This window comes from Sordaria macrospora, chromosome 6 (assembly GCF_033870435.1).
Source record: "Sordaria macrospora chromosome 6, complete sequence".
Lineage (NCBI taxonomy): Eukaryota > Fungi > Ascomycota > Sordariomycetes > Sordariales > Sordariaceae > Sordaria > Sordaria macrospora.
Genome location: NC_089376.1, coordinates 3,717,503 through 3,730,303, shown reverse-complemented (window position 1 = coordinate 3,730,303; position 12,801 = coordinate 3,717,503). Strand labels below are relative to the sequence as shown.

General features: G+C 52.0%; 3 protein-coding genes across 3 annotated transcripts; 2 read left to right on the top strand and 1 right to left on the bottom strand.

The window, feature by feature from the left end:
• Nucleotides 1-3,014: 3,014 nt before the first annotated feature.
• Nucleotides 3,015-4,465, bottom strand: SMAC4_07650 (uncharacterized protein). The gene is made up of 4 exons (XM_066090670.1): nt 4,253-4,465; nt 4,167-4,175; nt 3,884-4,106; nt 3,015-3,826 (listed from the first exon to the last, which is right to left on the bottom strand). The coding sequence occupies exons 1-4, from the start codon at nt 4,285-4,287 to the stop codon at nt 3,515-3,517; spliced, it is 579 nt and encodes a 192-aa protein (XP_065947590.1). The 5' UTR covers nt 4,288-4,465; the 3' UTR covers nt 3,015-3,514.
• Nucleotides 4,466-4,671: 206 nt separating this feature from the next.
• Nucleotides 4,672-7,062, top strand: SMAC4_07649 (uncharacterized protein). The gene is made up of 3 exons (XM_024655777.2): nt 4,672-5,122; nt 5,192-5,947; nt 5,999-7,062. Exons 1-3 carry the CDS (start codon nt 4,861-4,863, stop codon nt 6,046-6,048), a joined length of 1,068 nt encoding a protein of 355 aa, XP_024511607.1. The 5' UTR covers nt 4,672-4,860; the 3' UTR covers nt 6,049-7,062.
• A 503-nt stretch (nt 7,063-7,565) lies between these two features.
• Nucleotides 7,566-11,172, top strand: SMAC4_07648 (uncharacterized protein). Its single transcript, XM_024655776.2, has 3 exons — nt 7,566-9,999; nt 10,092-10,492; nt 10,553-11,172. The coding sequence occupies exons 1-3, from the start codon at nt 8,433-8,435 to the stop codon at nt 10,931-10,933; spliced, it is 2,349 nt and encodes a 782-aa protein (XP_024511606.1). The 5' UTR covers nt 7,566-8,432; the 3' UTR covers nt 10,934-11,172.
• The last annotated feature ends 1,629 nt before the right edge of the window (nt 11,173-12,801 follow it).

Genomic DNA, 12,801 nt, shown 5'->3' with positions numbered 1-12,801 from the left:
GATCTTGGATGCGGTCGCCAGTCATGGAGACTTTCGCCTGGGGAATCACCCACAAAGCTTTTCCCGTACACTTTTTACAGACACAGGAAGCATATACCAGCGGCGCGTACGCTGGTTCCCTGAATTTATGTTATGTTTGTTGTCAGAGAAAGCCGCACTAGGTATATAAGTAACCGGATGTTTGCAAGGAAACACTCACCCTTCTCTCTATAGCATGTTTCTCTTCAGCAGACGATGAGTTCCCCATGGTGGCTTCGGTATTGGAGTGATCAAGAGACAATTTTCTCTCTTTCGTTGCGCCTTGTCCGGATCTTGAGGCGAAACCGGTCGTGGAATGTGATGATTTTCTTTCCTGGTGGCTTATCTGGATCTTGCATAAACGGGTCATCAAATCTGATGCCCTGACTTTCCCAGACAAGACCGGTACGAAAGCAGCAAGCCCATTATAACGCCGTAAGATGCGCGCCAGTACGCTCACCAATCCTAACTCCATTGTGCAGCGGTTCAGTGTTCTGACGACGACAATGGTTCTTGTTGGTTATTTCGGTGCATCGGCACTGAAAGAAAGATGTGGTATGGCCATCATTGCGTTGACTGTGTTGGTTATCGAAGCAGAGCAGAGCAGAGCGCTAACAGTATTTTTCACTTCTTTTCCGCATCGTTCTCTGCGAAGTTCATATGACTTGGCGTTGGGAAAGAACAATGGTGAGGCGGGATGGTCAGGGTCTCGAGGACTGACAAAGAAAGGAGGCATCCCTCAAGTAAGCGCCCGGGACCGGAGTCGTGGTTCCGACCATCATGGAATTAGCAAGTACCGAGCTTTCTTTGATGTCCAGTAAATGAGGCGGTAGCTGGGTCAGGCAAGGGAGTTGCTGACATTACCGAACATTTTCTAGACCATGTCACATTCAACGAGACTCGATGATAATGTGCCTGCATAACAGTAGGTAAAGACTAAACCAAACCTCAACGCCTTTCCCCCACGCCTATCTCAAAAACTAAAAATACTGCCGCATGGTCCGAGTTTGTTGCTAACCTCAAGACACCAAAACACGCAAGTCATCCTGTCAGCTAAACTACCTACCCAAAGGCCAATCAATGGCCGTTCAGTTGCTGTTCCCTTAGGTATTACTTCCCCGAAGGCACCCCGTTGAAAATATGAATAACAAGAACCCTTTTCCCATCTCTAGTCGAGATTTCCTCCCTACACTCCGCAAGAGCATACTTCTGGTTCAGTTGCGTAAGGAACTTCGCTGCATTCCTTTGACCACATTGCACTTCGGCACGAATCTGCAACGCACCAGGAACAATACCAATTTTCTCCCGCTCCTCATCCGGCTCCAGGCAGAAATCGCCTCTCAGCTCAATGCGGGACTTTTCGTGATACAGTCTGAGGTATCTCAGCAAGTCGGTCATGCCCACCGTCGTCGGCAAATGGCTCCTCATGTATTTGGAAGAAACCGCAGCTCCGTAGGAACTTTCACTCATCCATGTCTTATTCGTAAACCGACACTGTTTATCTTCTATCCAATGTTGACAGTGAGTGCAAATAGCAGACACAACCGGCGTATACACGGATGGATCGGAGTGACGGAGCAACTCGTTGATTTCTCTTTCTCTCGCGACTTGTCTCGCTATTTCTCTTTCTCTCGCGACTTGTTGCGATATTTCCTGCTGTGTTTCTCAAGTCAGAGAAAGCTGCGCTAGTAACCAGTCGGTCGTAAAGGAACACTCACATGTCTCGCTTCACCCCCCTTTCCTCCAGTGGACATTCCGCAACCCATGGTGGCTTTTGTACCTAGTGTCGGTGTAGATCACGGTACAGTTGCTTCTTTGTGTCTTTCTGGAACTCTTGAGTTCAAACTGGTCGTGGAGTATGGTGACTTGGATTCCCAAACAGCACAAGGCCTGTGGGGCAGCAACAAGCTCATTATAAACCGGGAAGCTGCTTGCGCGGACCTGTCTCCATGGAGGATTGAATCATTTATGTTCCTCCAACTGCTCCAACAACATTGTATGTCTTTTAACGACAACATAGTTGGCAGCCCGGCCTCGTCTTGGTGGTGAAAGACGAGTGCGTGTGCCGTCAGGGCGTTGGCTTGGTATTGATAATGGAGACGATGTGGGCGCTAACTGTATTTTTTCCACTTCACTTCCTCCTTCCTCCTTTTCTTCTGTGAGTGAGTGTCATATGACATGGCATTGACGAGAACAATGGCGGCACCGGGCGGTGAAGGAAGACTGGGAAAGGCGGGAGACGTGGAAGGAGAGGAGGTCGCGAAGAAGGTCAAAGGAATCCTCCTCAAGTAAGCGCCCGAGGAGCGGCACCTGGCTTTCTTTGACGTTCAGTAGAACTGGAACAGATACGCACAGTCCAGGGCCTCACCGCATGGAAATGGCATGACATCGTTGCAGCTGGCTTGAACGTAGTTGTCTGCCGAGTCTCTGCCGATACGCTCACTTGAGCCACATCCAACTGAACTACCGGTGACAGCGGTTGAGGTCTAGCAGATAAATATCCGACGTAGGGGGTCGCCGTGGACCAGGATCCGGAGAGGTTCGCATACATGACGGGGTAGCAAAATAGGCGCTGAAGCTATTAAACGATATCAGTCATCACGTTTTCATTGTTCGAGAAAGAACCAGGGCAATAGAACTTTCCAGGCTCACAGGGTCCTTGACAGGTAGTTGGCAGTTAGTTGTTGGTGCGTTGGGGTTGGTAGTCCATTATTGGCACACCCCTTATCCCGTCTTTATCGAACTGTACCAGGTAAAATGGTCCCAACGCCTAGCCCAAGACGGTCTTACCGCAGACCCATGCAAGCTGTCGAGGTATAACGCTTTTCATATGCCGGTAACCTACCAAACGGCCGCTTGCTCGAGATGAATGAGGTCGTGGGTGTACCGGCGCGATGGTAGATTCAGACAATTCCGCGCCACTTGATTTTCGTGGTTTGAATCAGTAGCTGTTGGTCAATGGTGATGCAAGCTGGGCCGGGAAGAAGAGGTATATGTATCGCTATCATTTGTAAACAATATAAGCCATTGCCTGAATTCGCTCGAGATTGGCGAATGAACGGACGCCCCAACTCCATCCTTCCGGAGCATGTTACACGCTCGTTTATTAATGTCCATATCCTTGTCTCATCATCGTTGGTGAATGCTTTCCCCCATCTCTCCTCATTCTTGAGTCCCAATCCGCAGCTTGATGGTTGGTTTGTGGAGCCAAATGGGACTCCTGTGGACCGAGTTCGACATCCTCGAAGACCAGTTCTCGTAGAGGCAGGATTTGCCCATCGGTCATCCCAGGTAGTTCCAGCTTCGTGGTCGCTTTGTATCTGAATTTAGTGCTGGCCTCGTCCAGGAACTTCAAAAGGGCCTCTGGCGTGACTTCATCTGACTTGGCCGTGCCATCGCTTTCGGGTGAGACTTGGCGAGTGTCGCCGTCCTCAGGTACTACTGTGTTCGCATCGTCATCGACTAACTCCTAGCTGTTCTTCGAATGTACGCTCTTCTAGTCGTCCTCGGGAGGGAGTTCATCGTCGATGTAGCGTACGAGAGTGACGCGCATCTCGGTGGTATCGTTGCCCCTGAGCACGTCGCTGATGAAGTGGGTCTCGACTTGCATTTGTACCATCTCGAGGGCGCCCCGTAGTACACCGCAGAGGATATTTGAGAACCAGAGCTCGTCTTGAGCCCGGCCGTCATCGGGGAGTTCGACAAAATCGGCGAGGGGGTTCTCGTCGAAAATCAGGGAGAACTGCTTGTTGTCGCTCGTCCAGTTTGTGATTGTCGGGGTGACGTTGAGGAATATCTTGAAGCCGACCTGTGACAAGGAGTGTTAGCAAGAAACAATGCGATGTTGGCACCGGGGAGGACTTGCCTTAGCGATCATCTCTGCGGTTTCACGAAAGTTGGAGCACCGGCGCATCGTGTTAGACTTGGCCAAGTAGTCCTCGATTAGACGGAGACCAATGTTATAGCCCATCTTATCCAGTTGCTTGTTGACCTCGACGTAGTCATTCTCAAAGTCCTTGCATATCTGCGCAACGATGGTTCCGTAGGTGAGGACGACTAGTTCGGCGTTAACTTTTTCGATCCTCGTCCTGCCTGGCAGTTAGCACTGCGAGGACATCTTGGTGTCGAGTGGTCAGGGGCGATCATACTTCCAGATCCTATGGAGTAACAACCGGCCGTTAGCAAACAAGAACAAAGACAAAGACGTCCATTACACGGTTAAGACCTGACTTACTCTTCCCCTAGACGGGATGCTTTGCTTGCTGACATATTGAATGGTGGGAATCAGAAGCTCGGGGGAGCCTCTACGGACTAGATCGTTTTCATAAAACAATACGAGTTCCGTCTGTTGAAAGAGTTGGCGACGACAGACAAAATGATGGGCAACGATGATGTTGTAACTTGCAAGGCGGTGGGTGGGATTGTGCCGCGACAAGACGGGATGGAACTTGGGGACCTCGATGGAAGCTGGAGTGGAAGCCGCGGGCGACTGCCCCGCTGACAGCGATCTGGCTGCCCCGGGGCAGGCACCACAGACACTCGTCGGCACTGAAGCTTTGGGCAGCCGCAAGGGTTCGACTGGGGGAGTTGGGGCCCCACCCACCATCGTGGACCCACCCGCTCAGCCTTCTAGCCTGATCAGGCTTAGCCTTACAGCGGCTCCAGGTGTCGCAGCAGGGAACTGACGTGAAAGTCAAAATCGCCAACTCGCGACGGAGAGCGGGCAATCAAAAATCCACAATTGCTTTCCTCTGACATCAACAATCGGCCTGTTGTATTCATTGCCACTTCGACCACTGCTACGACGACTACCCGAATACCGCAAATCCCACGTCAGACAACATGTCCGCCGAAAAGAGACCTGCTTCCGATGACTCCAGCGGGGGGGGTCAGCTCGTCAAGAGACCCAACCTGGGCTCGAGTCGCGCCCTCACCAGGACCAGCGCGACTGACAACAGTGGTGCCCTTATCCAGACTGCTCCTCGTACGAGCGCCCTCCAGGCTCCGTTATTGGAGCTGTCCGGTCACTCGGGCGAGATCTTTGCGGCCAAGTTCGACCCTACCGGCAACCTCATAGCTTCCGGTTCCATGGACCGGTCCATCAGTACGTCCCACCTACAGATCAGCTTCGGCCATTGACACATCGACAACCACTAACATGTAACGACTACAGTGCTCTGGAGAACCTACGGCGACTGCGAAAACTACGGCGTCCTCAACGACCACAAGGGCGCCATCCTCGATCTCCAATGGTCGCGCGACTCTGAGATCCTCTTCTCCGCCTCCGCCGACATGCACCTCGCCAGCTGGGACCTCACATCAGGCACAAGGATACGGCGCTACGTTGGACACGAAGAAATCGTCAACTCGCTCGACATCTCCCGGCGCGGCGAGGACCTGATCATCAGCGGCAGCGACGACGGAACGATTGGCATCTGGGATCCGCGAACCAAGAACGCCGTCGATTATATCGAGACCGACTTCCCCATAACCGCCGTGGCCATCTCAGAGGCCGGCAACGAGATCTATTCGGGAGGAATCGACAACGACATCAAGGTGTGGGATGTGAGGAAAAAGGCGGTGGTTTACTCGATGATTGGACACCAAGATACTGTCACCACATTGCGGGTGTCGCCAGATTCGCAACAACTGCTCTCGTACGCCATGGACTCGACAGCGAGGACGTGGGATATCAGGCCATTTGCGCCCGCGGATAGGCACATTCGCACGTTTGACGGTGCGCCGCTTGGTCTGGAGCGAAACCTTATCAAGGGAAGCTGGGACAGGGATGGAAAGAAGATTGCTGTAGGTGCTGGTGATGGCACTGTGGTCGTCTGGGAAAGTGCGACTGGCAAGCTTGCATACAAGCTGCCGGGTCACAAGGGAACGGTCAATGTGGCGGAGTTCTCTCCGGGCACTGACCCTCTTAGTAAGTTTATAAAACTCTGGCTATCCTTCGCAGTAACTAACCTTGTTGTAGTTCTCTCTGCGTCGTCCGATAGGACCATGCTTCTCGGCGAGTTGAAGTAAGGAACCAACTTGTCCACGGGAGTTTCGCACAAAAGCCGAAAGGAAAACCGGCACAAAGGAGGAAACGAAGTGCCAAACAGCGGCGAGCACAAGGCTCTACACTATGAGCAAATACTGTTTAAGGTTCAACCGTGCCACGAAGAATTCATCATCCGAAGCAGTGCGGAAACGGCTAGTGTTAACTGTGCAGATTCGCGCAAGTCATTGCCGGCCCCCGACTGGCTACTGGCAGGACATCACGGACTGAATGCGCCGGCAAACTAGGGAAGAAGAAGAGTTTGGGGATGGATGAGGGTACAACACTGGTGGTTCAGCATACCCGGTATAATATCACAAAAGGAACAAGGTCGACGGACGCATGGCGTAAGGAGTTATTTTTACAAGGTGCATTCATCATTCACAACTAGATACCCAGCCTGAATGGAACTGGAAGAACCAAGGAACATCGATCAACTTATGGCCTTCGTCTGCGCAGCGAACGGTATACTATAAAGCCGCCCCCATTGCCATCAATGACAACCATCAACCCGAGGGCGGCGAGGTCACCGAGTAAGTGTCACGACATTCTCTGTTTCCTCAGTTCACAATGTACGCCAATTCCAACCGAAATATATAAACCCAACTATAACACCACCATCCATCCATCCATCTTTTTAGCCCCCTCGAACCCCGAGGCTCCCAATCAACCCATCAACCAATTCGAAACTCGCCTTGGCAATCCCCATCCTGCGCCTGAAACGCCTCACAGCCCTGATGGTCGGGCCCAAGCCTGACCTCTTCGAGAGCTCTCAGCCAATCGTTTGCCGCTCCGCTTACCCCTTTCTGACAGTTCAGGGCCGTCGAGGGGCGTATAAGCTAAGACCCCGTCCAATGAGGAACCCCTGAACAGCATCGAGAAGTCGCAACAAATCATTTGGATATTGGGGGAAAATGTCAAACGGGTGCATGTTATTGGTGTTGAATGACAGATGCAGATGCAAGCTGTAAGGTACCGTTTTTTCGTTCGTTGTGCCTGGCTTTACTTGCTGTGTGTGCTGCAGGAGAGACATGTCACGATTCCGACCTTGAACTCCAATAACCGTCCCCGACACACTTCCGGAACACTTGGTTGGTCTATATGCCTTTTCAGCTACTACGTGTACTTCGGTCAACCTCTCGTACAACCCAAGCCAACACCTCGGCTCCAATCAAGGGACTCGCAAACTGATACAAACCTTATTGTCCCTCGGCCACCCGTCGACCATGGTTCTATGCAAGGGGAAGGCGTCATCGCTTTTACCCCTGCTTCGCCTTTCTTGTCCTCCATCCACCAAAAAAGAATGCTTCCACTCAGTAGGAACCAAAGAAATGATTCGATCAACGCGATCGCCCTCTTGCTCTTATCCTTTTTTCTTCTTCTGTTCCTACTGTTCCTTACCCCTGCATATAAGTCTTCGGCCCCTGGCTCCATGTCGTCTCGTCATACCCAGAGGCTTGTTAACCATAGGATATCAAGCACAGCCTTGTAACCCTCGGTTCCGTGATCCGTCTGTCCCACGCCCACATGGGACTCCAGTCTCCAAGTGTTGTTTCTATCCCTCCTGAAACAAAGCGTATGGTTCGCTGTCGAGGTTTGAAATGGACTGTTAGTACGGAAGTGTGTTTTCCACGTCACGTCAACCTTTTTCTTCCTCTCGCTCTTTTTGCTCCGTCCGACGAGTCCTTCCCTGCCTCTCAAGTCGAAGCTCGAAGCTGTGTAGCCCACACCAGTCATCAAGCTGGTCACACAAGTTGTCAACCTATCAACCTAGCTGGCTAGGATAGGAGCTTTCACGCAGCTGTCGACAGTCACACACTCTTTTAGTCCAGCTATACCCCGGATTCTTCTCGCAGGCCACCTCACGGGCCGCTTCTTGCTCTTTCACTCCCTCTTTCTCTCCTTACCCTTCTTTCTTCCTTTCCTCCTTTCTCTCGAGTCCTACTCACGTCGCCTTCGTGCTTCGATCGAAGTGCAGTATTACCTGTCCATTCCCTTGGTAGCACTGACATCGAGTCCGCTTCTACCCTCTTACCCTATCCTCCATTCCCATCACCTTTCGAATCTGGTATTCGGAAAGAAAGCTTGACCCCCATTCCTTCGTACAACAAAGGCGACGACAGAAGCGACCAAGAGACAAAATACGATCTACAGGCCTGGAGCCGGAAATTTGTTTAGTGATACCCCAAAGATACAGAGACAGAGAAGACAGAAGACATTGTCAGACGAACATACGACACGATAGACGACGATACGAAGCACAGCATGAACCGGGAGTAACGCACACTGTCATTTGAAGAATCAACACAAACCAACATACACAACCATCATTTACCAGGGGCTTCATCCTTCCAAACCAAACTCCAAAATGGACCGCTTCAACTTCCTCCCTCAAGGTCTCCGGCGGAACAACCCTGCCACTGCTCCCGCCGACAGCACCGCCACCACAGCCATCGGCGCAGCAGCCGGCACAGCAACCGGCACAGCAGGAACCGACCCCAATACCAACATCAACGGGCAACCAGCCCCCCTCCCAGCCGTCTACAACCCAAACCTTAGTCAAAACCAAAACCAAAACCAAAACCAAAACCAAAGGGCCCAAAACCCTTATACCTACCCCGACTCCGTCTCCTCTCTATCTTCCGATGACGAGTATACCGACGACGACATGTACGAAGACGACGAAGTTTACTCTGTGTCTTCTCGATCGTCTGATACCGTTCCTTTGTCTCCAAGAAGCAGGCAGCAGCGAGGGCAACCGCAGTACCCGTCAAGCAGCACGCTTAACCACCAGAACCGGGCCCAAAACCACAACGGCCACTCCCAAAACCAGAACCAAAGCCTGAACGACCAAGAAGACCTCTACTGCGACCTCGAAGCCCAACTAGGAATCCATCCCGCTCTTCGTGTCCCGCATCCCGGGCCACAAAACATTCCCGCAAACTTTCCTGCACCACCACCCATTCCGCAGTCACAAGAAGAAATGGCAGAAATTGAACGCCGTTCTTCCTCCCGCTTTTTTCTTCCCAGGATGTCTTTCCGATTTCTCGGTGTAGGAGGAGGAGGTAACAGACCAAGGCCGGCATCAAGTCATTACTCAGGTGATGGGTTGCCGCCTGCTACTGAGGTTAATTTCCCTTCTAGTCAATACCCGGCTTCGCCGAAGAGTCCGGCGTTTAATTACACAATTGGCGAGCAGCAGTTGCCTAGTACAAGACTGCACGTTCCTGGTGTGGAAAGGACTTGGAGTAGGGGGAGTAATGGGCCTCCTACGAGGGATGGTACCAGGGATGGGTCTGCTGGCGGTGGTGCTAGGGTTGGTGGTGAGGCCGGGAGGGGTGAAAGGCAGGGAGCGTCGCGGTACGGATTTGGACTGTTAGGTGGTGCTGGGACCCGAGGAGCGAGTAGAAGTCGAGAAGGAAGGACAGTACGAGTAACTGAGCCCAGGCGGGTGCATACATCTTCACATACAGGTCATGGTGCGAGACGGCATCGAAGCGAAAGAGACGGGGAACGCCGAAGAGACGGAACCGGTAGATCCCGATCCGGCCGTTCTGGCTCTGGATCTGGTCATCACAGTCGTAGCCACCGCTCGAGGAGAGATCCCGGCACGACCACGACGACGAGCAGGAGACACAGAGATGTGCGCGATGATGAACGTCGGAAACGCCGAAAACATAAAAAGAGTACCAGCTCCAGACGACATGAAGGTCACTCGAGGTCTGCAACAACTGCTGCTGGAGAACGGGAACGGGACCGGGACCGCGAACACAGGAGGAAGAAAAGAGCACATGCACATGCATCCTCGCCGTCCGTGTCGTCCCCGCCGAAACATTTCCTGTTCTGTTTCCCGTGGGTCAAGTCGCGGACGAAGAGGGCGTTGATTCTGAGGAGTTTTGTTTCGGGACTATTTTTGGCTTGTTTACTTATTGTTTGTAAGTATCATCTTCCTCACTTACCTCCTCCATCACCACCTACCTACCTTACCTGCCCTTGTACCGTCAACGATGCTAACTTGCCAAAATAGTCCTCGCCCTAACCCTCTCCCACACAATCTCCGCCCAAGAATTCACAATCTCCATGATCCTCGTGGTAATCCTCGGCGCCATCGTTTTTCTGCACAGTGTCGTCCGCCTGATAATGCTGGCATTTAAGGGTGGACGCAATCACAGCCACACCCATAAACACAAACACCACAACGACTTGGAAAGCGGACAGGCCCATGTCCACCATCACGTTCTTGGAAATGGAAATGGACCAGCACCGTATGGAGATATTCACGCCGCCGGCCCGCAAGGGCCCTACGCCATCCCACCCACCCCCATCCGTGTTGTGTTAGCGAGAGATGAGGAAGCTGCGGGGTTACCGAGCGAGGCGGCGGCTGGGGTGGTGAAGCCGCCTGAGTATGGGCAGTGGAGGGAGAGTGTCGTAAGTTCTTTTCCTTCTTTTTGGGTGTTGTGGCAAATGTGCTGATGTGTTTGTGTACAGAGAGTCGACCCAAACCGCATCTACTGGATGCGCAACGAGGCAGTTACCCCTGAACTTCCTCCCGCGGTTCCTCCCGCACTTCTTCCGAGTGAGCATGACCAGGAGGCCGCCGGTGCCGGTCCCGGTTTCGGTTCAGGTTTCGGTTCGGAGGAGGGTGCTGCCGCTCAGTCGAGGTCCAGGGCTGGTAGCGGAGACTCAAACGGCTCTAACCCGGGATTGGGACGTGGAACGGGAACTCTCCGTAGGCCTCCGTCGTATAGCTCCGATGATGGTGTCAGTTATGTGGTTGAGGCGCAACCGAGGTCTATTGCCCCTGTTAGTGATGTACCGGTTGCGACTGGTGGTGTCGGCAGCGGTAGGGCTGGGAGGCGGTTGGCGTGAGAAGTATGAGTACCTTTAGTATAAGAAAGCATGAAAAGAGGACAAGGTGCCGGTGTGAGAATAGCGTTTGGTTCGGGTTCATGTTCCTCTTGGGGTTGTTTGGATATGTGATGTTGGTGCAAGCGTTGGCGCTGTATATTAAACTAAGGGAAGTCAGGCAAGGTGCTATACAATATCAATGCCCTTGCGCAAGTAACAACAAGTATCGCAACAAATTCATGTGTTGACGTATACATCCCGTTCATGTAATTACACGTTCGTTGGTAACAGTTCCCCTAGTCTCAAACAGAATGCTTCAACAATCCCGTGTAGCAGGTACAACCGAAGTTTCTCTTTTTTCCTTGTATCTAATCCAAGTCAGACTGCAGGGCCAGTTCTCTGCCTTACAATCTTCCGGACAAGCAGCAGAAATTTACCAATCATCCGTTATCCTTCGCCTTCCTGGGTTTTATCCCGGCCGTAAAGTACCGCCTGATTCCTTCAACGACATCACCAAAGGGGGAACATGTTCATGTCGTCGTCCTTTTGCTCCTATCGAGAAATCCGGTAATCTGCCTAAATGCAGCAAAGAGCCCGCCTGCATCGCTCGTATATATAGCTTATCTATCTGACTGTCTCTGTGGTGATTAGGCTCAAACCAGAGCCTCTCTCTCTCTCTTTTCTGTGCCTTCCATATCATACCCGCAGTAAAATTCGTTATCATGAGCCTCATAGAAGGATTGATGTCCCCGTTGCCTCCCGCCTGTAAATGCGATAAATATCTCAAAACCACGTTTCACCGTGTCTTCTTCTTAATCATCTTCCTCCTCCCAAGTTTCCTTCCCAATTCTGCACTCGTGGCCCAGCTTAGTCTAAGATAGATGGTAAATGGAGACCAAGTCTGTCATCCCATCGAGTCCGTTATTCCGATGGGATGGCAATTGAATGATCCGGTCCGATTCGACTCGACTGAGTTGGATGTTTTGTTGTCGTACCGTGAGGAGTCGAGCAGACACTAGACAGACAGGCATACAGGCAATGTCTGTCCCGATTCGTTGTTCCGGGTTCATTCCGCCGGCCTGGCTGCCTCCAGCCAAGCCAATTGCTCCGCTAGACTTAAAACATCAACCACATTGACCGTCGTCGCCTCCTCATAAGATGGAGGAGATGATGATGATGATAGAAGCTTCGTTTGGCTCTGGCAGGGCGACGAATGAACGCGGCCACATGCATTACATGGAGCCGGTATCGACAGAAACTGCTGTGAATAGAGACGGACACGGGGCCGAAGGCGTGGTTGTTGTGGTAGAGCTGTAGTTGTGATTCCTATCGTTCCTGTCGTTTCTGTCGTTCCTCTTGTTTTTCTTTCATGACAATATAACAATTGTTTCTGGCAACGCAGGCAGTCGCGTCGGTATCCCCAGTGTATCTCGAGAGGTATCATCGACGGTAAGGACAACAAACTGTTGACCGTCAAGTACATCCAATCAATCAGTGTACTTATTATCGTGGGCACGAGCACGAACGGCCAGATAATAGCCATTTCCATAGTCATCTTGTCATACCTCTCTCGAACTCCTTTCCGCTTTTCCGAAGCATGGTCTGCTGCTGTGTTGATGTCCTGGTGGAGTTGTATGTCATGGAGGTCGATGAAAATCCCCAATAGGCGTTTTATGCGGCTGTTCCAACAGATTCCTACGGCGACAAACACATACATGGCTGCCAATAGGAGCCACGAGGGCGGCCACAGGTAGCCTGTTAGGGATCCTGCTGATGGTGAAGAGGCGACGGGCATTTGTCCGGATGGATTGGCTGGGGCCATTGGGCTTGACAGAAATATTGTTGGTGTTGTGAAAGTGCTAACGAATGACAGCGATTGTAGGCAATAG